Genomic DNA, 13,475 nt, shown 5'->3' with positions numbered 1-13,475 from the left:
TCATCCCATGCAAAATAATGACTGAAAAATATGTGATCGTATCAAGACTTAAAGCAGAGAAATATAAATACCAATCATCACGGATTACAGACAATGAACCTGTCAAACTAACATGATAATTTCTGTGGCAGCGTATACTCTTAAATATCGGAGAACGAGCTAGCTGGTATGGCAGCGTGTGTGATCAAGGAACAAGAGCGCTGGCATCCTGGCCAAGTGTGAGGCAGCAGAGGAGATGCTCCCCAGGGGATTGCTGCCGAGGATGTGTTTCTAGCAGGGAGTGCTAAACAGTGTAAAGCTTATGGTCTGGAAGGAAGCAAAGTCATTACGGGTAAAGCATGCTGTCCGGGGAGCTGGGGCACGTCAGTGACCTAGAGCCCTTGGGAGCCCTGGGGCACTGGAGCCACACTGCAAAAGGTGTCCGTTCTCTGCACTAGAGCCCGACTGGTACTGAGGGGGGGCTTGGGGGGCCAGTACAAACCAGTGCCTGTGCTCTCCATCACACTCCTGCACCCATGCTGGGGCCCAGGCAGCCCAGTAGTGGCTGCCGTGCTGGGGCTGAGCCTCCTCCCTGCTGAAATTATCCTACTAGGAACAGACAAGTTCAAAAAGAGATTGGACAAGGCAGGGAAAAAACCCCTGAGGGCTCAGCGTGGCACAGAATGAGTCTTTGCCCTGACCCAGCAGGGCTGTGCTTTTATTCTGACACAGTGCACCAGGAACGGTGAATCCCTGTTGGACTTGCAGGCCATGGTGACAAGCAGTGGACCATGAATTTCCACCGTGACTTTATGGGTAAAAGGCCTGTTCCTGTTCCCTGTTTAAACATTCAAGCACTGGCAATGACTGGATAAGAGGTTAAAGTCGCTCTGCATTTGAAATCCCCATTCCCACAATTAGAATAGCATGTCCTAGTCCAGTGTCCCAAAGGACACAGATGCATAAGAAGATTTGGACGTGAGCCAAGAAGTGGAAAATATGCCTTAAAGCAAAAGGGACTTTCACCAGTTCAGTTTATTGTAAAAAAGGAACAGGAAGGCTTGATCATAATATCTGACTCCTCTCTCTGGGAGTAACTCAGGGGCTCACTCCCTGGCTGAGAAGATCCAGCAATGTGAAAGGAATTAAAGAAATGCAGCCTCACTATAAGGTGCAATAATTAACCTTTGGAACACGCTAGCAGAGATGTATCGGTTCAAGATCAACTGTTTTCCTAACAACAGTGCTCTAATTTACACAAGAACTAATTCAGGGCAGCCTGTGTCATGCAGGAAGTTACGCTGGCGAGCCTAGCCGGCCTCCCCAGCTCTATAATCTACGGAAAAAAACCCTGCCTGTATTTCCCTTCCTCCCGTCCAAGTGTGTGAAAGGTCTGGCCTGCCCCACTGGAGGCGTTTTCGGGAGAGCCAGGTTAGCGCGGGTGACAGGCAGCCACGCTCTGCCTGTGTCCCAGGCTGCCTGAATCACCCCGGCCAGCTGCCGGCCCAGTGCTCCTCCACTGAGGCATTTTAGCTTTATAAGGAAGCCAGTCTGGGGGGACAAACTGAAGCAGCATCCCAGAGCTGAGGCACATTCTGCCTCAGCTGAGGGATCTGACACACATTCCTCTAACAGTTTTCTGCCTTACAACCAAAGCAGGGACACGAGAGAGCAGAGGACAGCGGTCCCCACGGTGCTCTGCCCATCGCAGACTCCCCTGCTGTCATGCTCCAGGCATCTCACAAAACCCTCGTACCGGAGCCAGCAGCACGCCCCTGCCTTCACACCAGCTCCCCGCTGCAGCCAGTGGCTCCCGAGAGAGCCAGGAGCTCCGTGTTTGTTAGAAGCAAAAAGCAATCCCATCAGTCTGGCTGGGCCAGTGCCATTGCGGACACGTCACTGGGGTTATTCATAGTGGAGCTGCTTTGCTTATCATATAGGCTGCTTGTGCATCCAGCTCAACTCTCTACTTACCAGCTCAGTGCTCTTCAAGGGCTTGCACATCAAAATGGGTCAGTAACTGCCCTAGTCACAGCTTTGTGGAAGGTTTTGTTTTGGGAGAACAGCCCACAGCCTCCACAAATAAGCTGGATCTGATTAGCTCAGAGGCAAGCAGTGCAGGAGCAGCTGCAGGCTGTATCTGCTGAGTGGAGATTTCCTCACTCATAAGATTGCTGACAGATGCTATTGAGTAAAACACAGTGCTGGCTTTCACCACGAGTCAAAAGGGAAGTCCAGGCAGGAGCAGTAAGAGGCATGATGGTTCTCTTTAGGATAGTGCTGTACATACTGACATGCTCTGTGGGCAGGTGTCCCCACCCTTGTCTCAGAGGATTCTTTCATTAAGCAGATTGTATGTTACAGCTCAAGGGCAGAAAGTAGAACAGGAATGGCTTCACAATGCCCAGTTCCAAAGAGAGATGGGCCAGACCTCACAGCCTGGCCAATTCAGAGGTGCCACAGTCCTGAGCAGACTGAAATACCTCTCTGAAGTGATCAACTAATCCTGAAGTAGTTAAGAAACCTTATAGGAAACAGAGAAGCAGAGGACTATGGAAGTGAAATCAGATCCAGCTGGGATTTGCAGCAGCATCAGAATACAAAAGCTCTGTGCTTCTGTTCCTGAAATGCTGCCTTCTTGCTGTGGGCCTGGTAATAGTCTTTTCCAGTATTTTGCTTTCTGGGGAATAGTCATAATGTGTTTACAATGAAGAGGATGTTTACTGCTTATGTTTGTACCCTGCTGACTCACTTTATAACAGCTCTTTACACACTGCAGCTCCAGCACTCAGCCTCCAACATTTTCTATGTATTTTACACTGGAGCTGCTTATAACCTTACCCCAAGGGAAATGAGAGTCCTTATGACCCAAGAGATGGACACCAGTGTCTCACAGTGTGCATAACAAGGTCTTTAATCAACAAGAGGGAGTAAAGAAAGAACATCCTGAGTGAAGAAGCGGAAACAAGGAGCAGAGTACTCTGTGCAGCTCTTCAGATTCTTTATCAGGAAAGGGTAGTTGTTCTCCAGGCCAGAACTGGAGAAGATGGGATCAATACCAGAAGCAAAATCCTTTGCTCTGACTGAACAAAGAAGTACTAATGTCCAGGAGACACAGCCACTAGCAGCTCCACACAAGCCACCCAGCACTAAAAACACACGGAACGGCCTCATAAGCCCTATCCCCCTGGATATGGTGTGTGGATATGTGAAGGGACTTGGAAGTCCTAGAAGGAATCCAGGTGTGGCGGCTGCAGCAGGAACAATGCTGGTAACTGCTGTTCTCTGGGTCTGGTTCATCTCAGCTCATCTCTGATACGGATGCATTGAGGCAGATTTGATGTTTGTTTTTATGCCACTCGGCATTTTTCCTGGAGCGGGAAAAAAGAAAAAGAAAAAGCAGTGCAAAATATGAAAATATGAGAGGACATTTGCTCAGGAGCATGCAAGACTCACAGTGACCCTGTCTGGGCTCTTCCTGTCCTACTCCAGGTACTACACTAGGCTTACCTGCTACAGCATCTTCCAGCTTCTGACCTAACACAGTCAATCTCTTCTACAAATTGGCATCTTTCTCTATTGGCAAATCTCCTCAACAATTCCTGTGTCCCGCTGCTATCCCCTCAAATTCTGTTCCATCTTAAACAAGCCTTTCTCTTTGTCAGGAGGCTCCTACAGGAATGTGGAACTTGTTCAGTCTCACAGAAGTTGCTGGCAGCAGCACTCACAGAAGTACCCAGACTCATCTCCACTTCCATTTCAGAGAAGCAAACACAAGAGCCTGTAACCCCTTCTGTGTAGCATTATTTATAGTCAGGGTATATATTTAAATTACTAAAACTCTCTCAGATCTCTTAATTTCTTTTAACCACACCCATCTCTTGGGCATTATTACCTTTTGCTGATACCAATCACACATGAGACTGTGTTCAAAGACACCACACTAGCCGCTTACAATAAGTGTACAGTGCTAGGCAAAACTAAGATGATCAGAAAAATGAAAAGACAGTGATTAAAGAGCAAGAACACTCATTTGGAAAGTGGAATGTGTGTTCAAATTAGAACAGAAAAAATGGACAACTTCTGAAAATTAAAGCTGTAGTGCAGCAGGACAAGAAAAGATTTGATGAGCAAATGGCTAAAAGAATAAAGATTATTAAACTTTCTCAAATGTATCCTAAGTGGCTTATTGCCTGCAATGAATTGACAGGCAATCTGATATCACTTCAGTGCTAACAAAGAGTGAACAGGACTGTATGGTTCACCCACATCTGGAATACTGTGAGTGGTTCTGGTGTTCCCAGCCTTGAAAATAAACAGAAAAGGTGCAGGTAAGAGTGACAAGGGTGGTCCAAGATATATTGCAATTTTCACACAAAGACATATTAAACAGAATAGGACTCATTAGCTGAGGGAAAAAAAAACAGATGAACAAAGGGAGGAGGACATGACCGACTTCCAAAAAGTGAAAACTAGTATGGAGAGAGCAACTGAGGAATGATTATTCACCATTTCTCACAACATGGGTAAAAGGGAAACATACAATAAAACTATCAGGCAAAAGATTTAAACATAAAAAGGAAATTTTTTTAAGCAAAACACATGATAATGCTGTGAGACATGTTGCCATAGGCGTTGTAGAAGTCAAATTGCAGTTCAAAAAAGAACTGCAGAAATTGAGGGCTGCTATACCCACTGGTCTCAAAGCAAACTCTGACTTAAAATCCCTAAAGAACAACTGGTGTCAGGATATACTTTATTCTTATATTCTTTCAGCCTTGGCTATGGCACTATCAAAAGCAGGATAGTGGGACTGACCTTTGGTGAAACCCAGAATAGCTGCTCTTACCAAAAGGGAACTTCCCGGTACCACAGGCTGGACAAGTGCTTCTGTTACCAGTGCACCCTGCTTGATGTACAGAAGTGACTGTGTTCCCATCCTGGAGACAGTGTGTGTGGGTACACAGCCAGAAACCACAGGGACCTTCTTTGTTTCCAAATCACAGTGGAAATTACTTTCTAACTCTTACATAAATACATAATTAACTTAGGATTAATATTGTTGCTCAAGTTCATTTCTGAACAACAGTCATTATACAGGCAAGAAAACACCAATTAGGATATCCGATATCCAAAATCTCAATTCACATGAACACAAGAATGACACTACAGGGTTAGGCCTGTAGGTCTCCCGGGCCAAACCCATTCCTGAGAGCAGAGACATTTAAGGAAGAATACCAGAACAGGGCAAGCCTGCAGCAATACCTCTGCAGAATACGCCCTCAGCTTCTAACATACTGTGGCTCAGGGACTTGGAGTGAGATGGTATCTTCAGGATTAGCTGTTGACTGATCTTTCATCCAGAAATTTACCTACTTACTTTTCCATGTCATATAAACTTTATCTACCAATCACACACTTGACAATGTGCTCTACAGTGTAATTATTTAGTATTTAGAAAAGTATCTCCCTTTTGTTCTGAATCTACAAGCTCATATTTTCATTAGTGTACTTTCATTGATCCTTCTGTATCATGGGAAGCAGTGAACAATCATTCCCCATTCACCCACAATTTGGGATTTTATAGTGCTTCCATACTTTCTTCTCCCTGCCCCAAAGCTATCCCCAGTAGCAGAGATCGGAACTGCACATATTGCAGGTGTGGGTGTTTCATAGATTTATACAATGACCTAATGATATCCTTTGTTTCTCTGTTCCTTTTCTAGTAATTCCTAACATTTGGTTTGCATTTTTGCCCCAACTGAACACCCAATTAATGTCTTTACCAAACTATTATATCATGTATCTATTTCCCAGATATAAGTAACTAGGTTAGAGTCCAGGTGTTGGATATATAAAGTCAAATTGCTATGCCTATGTGTATCACTTTATATTTAATACAAATGTAATCTACTATTACTAGGTGAAGTCATTTAGTATATAAAATCTTTCCGTGACTCTTTACAGACAGCTTTTGGTTTTTTTTTTTACATTAAATAACTCATTATCATCAAACTTTTCCACTTTATTGCCTACCCTCAACTTGAATTTGACAGCAAAACCCCCAGCATAGATGCCTGCAAAACTACACTGTGATGTCCCTCCATATTGAGTCCTATGTCCACTAAGTCTATTATTAAAATGGTATTGCAGTGTGAGTTAAGAAGCTGAAGTGGGATGGCTGGGATCCATTTCAACATCTGAGCCAATTTTAAGCAGGTATTACTCCACTGTTACAACCTGACTCATGTTATTAAGGCCAGAAATGAACCTCTTACTTGGTTATATCTAAGAGGTGACTGGGGAAGAATCTCTACATCTGCATTTGTCTTTCTTGCTCCCTGCATTTCAGATGCTCTCAGATAGGCAACTTATTTACCTGGCTGTCCTGCTTGTGCCATCTGCACTCCTGCCAGCATTGGCTGCTGCTGAGCTGGAGCACCCGACATTGGGACCTGCTGCATGCCTGAAGCACCTGCAATGATGGCACCAGCTCCCGGCTGGCCTGACTGGACAGATCCTCCAGAGCCAGGAGGTCTCCGGTTTGACAGTCCTTTCCCAAAGGCCACTGCTGCTACCAGAGCATTGGTATCTGCAGGGTTGAAAGTCTGCTTGTTCTGTCGTAAACCTGCAGAAAAAGAAGTGATTTTGGAGCATTTTATCAATCAAGTCTAAAAAGTAGCATAGCTGGTTCTGCTATTTTAGTGCATGTAATAGAGATCAGCTTCTACAAGAGTCTCAGCAGGGTCAAAGAAGCTGCAAAATCCAGGGACAGTGGTCACCCAAGAGCTTCTCCACTGAGAGCAGGGCATACGCTGCTCAGGGAAGGAGGACAGGGGGAGCCAACTCCTCCATGCCCGTGAGAATGTTCTCTTCTAAAGGCTCTTCCGTGCTGAATCCTCTGGCAGGTAACAAGCACTGTGTTTTAAATAAACAACGGCAATATCCACTTTTGGAGGCTCGTGAGCAGCATGGTATCTGCAAGTTTTTCTACCACACACCTGTGCAGTTATACTGTTATCCCAGAAACCAGATAGAACCTGTGCTTAGGTCCTTGCTTACACTATGTGTGTCAAAGATGACAACAAAAAACTCTACTACCTTTGAGAGTTTTGCATAGCACTCCCTGAAATAGTGAACAGCTGGTGGCAGAGACCAATAAAATAAGGATGTCCAGCATCAGAGCCAGAACCAGAAAAGGTTGACCATGAGTCTGAAGCAGCCACCATCTAGAGGACATCACACAAAAGCCTGCCAACAAACATGTTGTGGACTCATTCAGAACACAGATAAGGTGTTTCCCATTCACTGCCACTGCATTTGCACAGCTATTTTTATTAATCCAAATTGATTGAAATGTTTTGTTGGTAAATAATTACCACCTCCTCAAAGGGGGATATTGCAAAGGGTTGGAATGACATTCCTGCCATACACAGGTCACACAAGCAAGACACATCGCACCCACAGAACCTCTTTTCAAATTAGTGGGCTCCAGGACAGCCAATCTTGCATCTTCTGGAATCCTTTTGTCTACACTGCTCATCTGGATTTCCCATGCTTCAGGCTCTCTGAATTTACCTATTTTGCCACTACTCAAGCCTGCTGCTTGGACCCTGCACCCCACCTCCACCACAGTGACATACCTCCACTTTCAGATTCACGCTCCTCCTTACTGATTTTCTCCAGCAGATTTGAGCACATTTTGTTCAGACTTTGGATCTGTTTCTGCAAAATTAAAACCATCAGAAACCACCAGGATACCTCCAACTCAGTACAAGTCGGCAAGGTAAATGAACAAGCTTTGTCTTCCCAGGGTCTGTGTAACCAAACATAAAACATTTTGGTAGCAGAGCCTAGAGAGCCCAGCGCTCTCTAACTGGTCTGATGGCACCTCCTGTGAACAGCCAGTGGGCTGCATACCCTTGGTTTGTGAAACTGTAAAGGAAACCAAACCTCTGCTAGGGTCAGCTGCAGAAATCTCAGACAGAAAAGGATACAACAAGAAAAGAAAACTGTCAGATGTATGGATGAAGGAAACAGAGTTAAAGAGCATCTTGTGCCCTAGGACTAAGAGGCAGAAGTATCAAACTTCACCTACCTGTGCCACATCAGGGCTAATTCGAGCTGCATCTGTAATCAGCTGCTTCTCCTGCTCCTCCACCTCAGGGTCAGGCTTAGTTCGAAGATGGTCAGGCACAACCTCATGGCTGAACACTGGCACACGCCCCTCTGTCTGCCGCTGTAATAGTTGGACAAGCCAGAATCAGAGCTTCCTCCTGCAGCCCAGCACTCAGACAGCTCAAGACCAGAGCACAGGCCATGGTGCTGGAACAAGGCTGTGGGGAAACCTTGATCTGGGGAGCATTAGGAAGTTTCAACAACTTGTCTAGGAATTTGCACTGTGCCTGTTTAGTCAGAGCAACCCATTGGGGTCTGCAGTGCAATCCCACCTGCATGGCCATGATCAGTTGAAATGTTGAGAATAAACATTGCCAGTGCACACCAGAGGTTCTGTAACATACCCCATGTTGGTCAGATGACAAACAATGCAAATCTAGATGCAGATGTCTAACAGAAACAGCACAGCCGCTGCAGAGAAAATCAGGAGCTTGCAAGGAGACCTCCCAGTTACACAAGACACTATCTCTTTCAGCTCCAACATCATGAAAATAACATATTTATGAACAGGAACACCTCCTGTAACGTGTATCCAGTGCAAGTGTTTGTAGTGAAAGCCTCCCAGCAAAGCAGCTCCCAGGCAGAACTACGCATCACCTTTTCTTCCTCTACACCCAGAGCTGAGGAATGCCAAGCACAAGGAATGGCAAGCTGCAGCAGATACACAAGCATTTTCTGATACTCCAGGGCCAACATTCAGAGGGAAGTTTCTTACCATGATCTCCTCATCGCGGTCTGGAGACAGCACTAGGGGTATGATAACCTGGTTTCGCAACAGCGGGGTCTTCTCGTGCTTTAGCACTTTATTCAAGGTGTTCAGCTGACCTGAGAGCAATGCAAAGCTGTCCAGAACTGAGGGCCTGGGAAAGCAAATAAAGAGGACAGAACATGGAAAGGGATGCCACAGGTGCCTTTTATCTCTTCTTCACTCAAATGGCTGAGATGTGAGGAATTAACACTATTAGTCCTCAAATCAGTCTACTCCGGACAGTAATGAGTAAAACCTAGGGCTGAATGTGCAGGTGTGGACAAATCCCAGTCCCTACTGCAAATAGCTCAAATGCTACAAATAGCTCAGGGACATTACAAGCAGTACCACTGGAAGTGGCAGTTGTTTGGGATTTCAGTAACATACACAGAAATAATGCCTTCCTTATCGCTAACTCTCCCAGTACAATTCTAGAAGAAGGTCTGAGAAACAATTTAACTCCTAAGCCGTACAGTCAGGAGAGACAATATTTATAGCTTGGCTATCCAGACTAAGCAATAATAAAGCAAAATAACTGATAATCTTGTCAAGGACATATCCTTCAGCTTGCTCTCTCTCTGGGGGATTCATCACCTCTCCTGCCTTCTGCAACATTAACTATAGACACTAACAGTCTGTGAAGCCTTGCTGCAGTGGCAGACACTATCTAAGATACTGCACAGGTTATTAAGCTGTAGCTATAACACCGTTATGCTCCATCAGAAAGAGAATGCCACCTTGCAAGTCTCTCAAACTGTCTGGTAAAACATGCGGAACCAGCAAAACACAAGAGCTCAACTTATACCTCAGCCAGAAAAAGCCAGAAAGGTCGAGAAATGCAGAAAGAACCATTGATCATTTTATAGTGTATGTGGGTCTCTAAGATATTTTGTCCAAGGAGCTTCCAGTCGCCACAGATGCAAGTCTAGTTCTCATGAAGTATCTAGATTACAAGGTGTTAGCATGGCTCTATTACTGTACAGCACGCAACCAATAGATTTCAACTGGTTTTCTGGTGGAAGACATGTAGTGGTTCCTCCAGCAGAAATGTGAAAAGCAAATTTAAACCTCCTGACAATAGGCTAATGGTTTGTAATTATACTTTGTGGTCATTTGAGCTGAGTCTGGAACACCTTCAGCAGTGATCAGAAGTGTCCCCAGCTCTGTGAGACACCTTACCATGTCAGTCGGTCGTACTCGTTCTCCAGCTTGTAGATAAAACTGACCAAAGAGTTCTTCAGGTCGGCCACCTGACTGATGAGTGCCTCCAGCGTCAGCTCCAGCTGCTTCTCCTCTCTCTAAAAAAAGGCAAGAAAGGCAAGGGATGAGGACAAAGCTTCACACCTTCCCAAGGTGTTGTGGATCCACACACATGCATCTGTAGCCCAATCTCTCCTACAGAGAGCCTCCTTTTCAGGGGAAGCAAACAGAGACTCTGGAGATAAAAATCCTATAGTTTCACACTGACCTCTTCTCCTTGGGTTGGAACACTTAGGCAAGAGACTTGTGCCTGAGACAAACCCTTGGCTAGCTGTCCTCTTTAAAACGTAGATGAGTGTAGTGAAGACATTATCACTTACATCTGCTTTTTACCACATCACGCAAAGTCATCAAAGTTGGCTTTTGCCACCTTTGTGAACCCTTTAAGCTAACCTGGCTCAAAGTAGATTAGCATTCCCCGAACCTTTTCGGGCAGTAGATGTGGGCACAGTGATGTCTTCATCCGAAACAGCCCTTTGCAAAATGAGTATCAGTTCCATGGCCTAAAGACTCCAGTTTCTGCCCATCACCTCACTCTTTACTCTCTTCCTGCCCAAGTGCCACTTCCAGCTGCTAAAGAAACTGGCAGCTCCTATTCTACTTGTGCCTTATCAGCTGCAGGAGGCCTTGCCATGACAGAGACAGCATATACTGATACAGGCACACATCACCTCCTTTTGCTCTGGATCACGTTGTTTAACTAACCTTTTCCACTGACATCCCCGGGTGAGGGAGGCTGGTGACAGACAAAGTGTCAGGACAGGGCATCTGTTGCCAAAGACACCAAAGCATATCTTTGACTCTTGCAAAAACCTTCTAGAATCGTATCTATTCTAACTTCATACGACAGTATTGCGCAAAACATAATTAAAGTCCCAGCCCTAATGAACTGCTCATGTAAATTGAGAACTGTACAATAATAATCCGTGAGGAGGGTGGGACAAAACAATCAAATAATAGAAAGGGAATGCTGATTGGGAAAGCAGATAGAGTGACTCAGGCTGTTGGCACGCTTGCTATTGGGTTTGTTGTTGCTCTGTTTAAATACATTGGACCAGTGTGAGCTTCACTGAAGAGATTATCAGGTGTCTTCCACATGCATGAGCACACTATTTTATTTATAGTCTGACAAGACTATAAAGGCTTTTTTTAGTAATCACTGATCAGATTTCACTTCACTTAACCACCTTAGAAGAAACGGCTGAGTCAACTTTGTTAAAATTTGATCCCCACTCCGTGGAGTGGATTCACAGAGCGGACTGCTGGGTGTTCCACCTCCAGATAAAAGCACTCTCCTCCATCTTGTGATGGGACTAGTCAGTTCCTGTGCAATTAAGAAACAAGTCTACAACTGTTTGTCTGCACTGTGTTTGTGCAAGAAGATTAACTAACGCCTGTATTACAAGTTGGGCTGGTAGCCAGTGTTTTACTGCAGGGGTGCCAGGCATATACACCCACGACAATACACCTGGCCCATTGCCTGTGCTTATCCAAGAAGCCCTGAAGAGGATGAATGAAATCCTGTTGCACATGCATTCCTCTTGTGGCAGCAGAGTACTTCAAGCCTCCTTCTTTTGTAGGCTCTCTCCAAAGCTATTAAGAACTGGAAGCAGATGTAAGCACTGCAAAGCATGCACACAATAAGACCAACTGGTGTTTCCAAGGAATGCTGTGCCTCTTGCAGGCATATGCTATATTCAAGCAGTGCTTTAAGGAGTTTGTAGCAATACTAAATTGCCCTGAGATAGTAAAGATAGGGCTTATGGGCAGGGTTGCTGAAGGACCTCCTGATACGGAGCAACTGAGAGGTAAAGATGAAATTCAGAGTAGGTAAATGTAAAGCAATGCACCTGCCAACACAAAGGGAAAAAAAAAAAAAGAAACAGTCCTGATTTTCTGTACATAATGACGTTCTCTGAGCTGATAACATTATCACTCAGAAACAAGATCTCGGGATTATCTGAGGGCAACCCATGAAAACATCTGCCCAAGGCTCAAAAAGCGGTCAAGGAAGTAAAAGCAATAATAGGATTTATTAGGAAAGCAACAGAAAACTAAGATTCATTATGTCATCATATAAATGCATGCCTCATTTGTATCTCAAATGTTATGGGTCACTCTTGTCCCTCAAACTGAAAAGGGATATAGTGTGAATACATACAAATAAAGCCAACAAGGATGATCAAGAATATTCATCAGTTCCATAGATGTGGCAGTTAAAAACAGAAAAGAGACTGGTATGTGCAAGTGGCTGAAATGAGGAGAGACAATGTAACGAATCCTGGAGATGAGGACTTGCAGGACAACCCAGTTGCACTTTCTTTTCTGGTAGGACAACCTGGAGACTTGCATGAAGCCAGCAGATAGCGGTTTCAAACAGACCAAAGGAAGTGGATCTTTACAGCCCGTTAACCTGTCATTAACCTCTGCAACTCTTCTCCATTGGACATTATGGACGCTAAAAATTCACAGCCTTCAAAATGTAAGTAGATCCTTCTTCCATCAATGAAAATTCATTCAAGGCTATTAAATGCGAGGGATGTGCTAGCAATAGTTTATACAAGATGACATCAGTAACTTATTTTGCTCTCACGACTTCTTTTGGGCATCGGCTTCTTGGCTAGTGGTAAAGCCAGGCTGCCGGGCAGGTAGACCTTCGGTTTGATGACTCTTACCGAGGGCTGCTGCAAGGGCTGAGAGGTGCACTCAGACATCCCTGCACACGCTCACCCTACAGCCGTGAAGCGAGGGGCGGTTGTCGCCCGGGAAAGCATTGAACCAGCTGCTCGAGGGCGACCTCAGTCTCCCGCCCAGGCCGCTTCAGTCCGGGGGGGGTCTGACCCCTGGGGAGCAGGCGGGCCGAAATCACCGCCACAGCCGGCGGGGCAATCGACGCTCGGCGGCCGCAGCCGCTGCCAGGGCCACGCCAAAGGCGGCAGGATCGTCGGCCGCCGCCTCAGGCCGAGCCCCCGGGAGCTCGGGGAGTCCGTGGCAGGAGGCACCGAAACGCGAGGCCCAGCCCCGCCACGGAGCGGCCCCGTCGCCCGCGCTGGCTTCCCACCCGCGGCAAAGGCCCCGGCAGCGGCCCGGGCGGGCCTGCATCGCCTCGCCGCCCCGCCCCGGGTCCGGCCCACCCGCGCCCCCGAGCCGGCCCCCGCCCCGCTGCCCCCGGACGGGCCGCAGCCGCGCTCAGCCCCGGCCCCGGCGCCCCTCACCTGCATGGCGGCACCGCCCCGTTGCCACGGGAGAGCGGCGCTTCCGGGTCAGCCGCGCGCCGCGGGGGGCGGGGCCGGGCGGGCGCAGGGCGGAG

At 46.4% G+C, this 13,475-nt stretch overlaps 1 protein-coding gene across 1 annotated transcript; it reads right to left on the bottom strand.

Annotated features, from left to right (window-relative positions):
• Positions 1-2,877: 2,877 nt before the first annotated feature.
• MED8 (mediator complex subunit 8) lies at positions 2,878-13,461 on the bottom strand. Its single transcript, XM_074876279.1, has 7 exons — positions 13,381-13,461; positions 10,085-10,203; positions 8,873-9,017; positions 8,078-8,218; positions 7,623-7,704; positions 6,359-6,607; positions 2,878-3,350 (listed from the first exon to the last, which is right to left on the bottom strand). The coding sequence occupies exons 1-7, from the start codon at positions 13,384-13,386 to the stop codon at positions 3,286-3,288; spliced, it is 807 nt and encodes a 268-aa protein (XP_074732380.1). The 5' UTR covers positions 13,387-13,461; the 3' UTR covers positions 2,878-3,285.
• Positions 13,462-13,475: the final 14 nt, after the last annotated feature.

Source organism: Strix uralensis, chromosome 8 (assembly GCF_047716275.1).
Source record: "Strix uralensis isolate ZFMK-TIS-50842 chromosome 8, bStrUra1, whole genome shotgun sequence".
NCBI lineage: Eukaryota > Metazoa > Chordata > Aves > Strigiformes > Strigidae > Strix > Strix uralensis.
Note: the sequence above shows the minus strand (reverse complement) of the source record. Positions and strands in the feature narration are given on the sequence as shown.

Coding starts and splice junctions, on each gene's coding strand:
- MED8 (XM_074876279.1), bottom strand. Junction 8,219..8,872: donor ACCGCGATGAGGAGATCATG/GTAAGAAACTTC, acceptor CAACTATTACAG/CGGCAGACAGAGGGGCGTGT. Junction 6,608..7,622: donor GCGTGAATCTGAAAGTGGAG/GTATGTCACTGT, acceptor CTTTTTCTGCAG/GTTTACGACAGAACAAGCAG.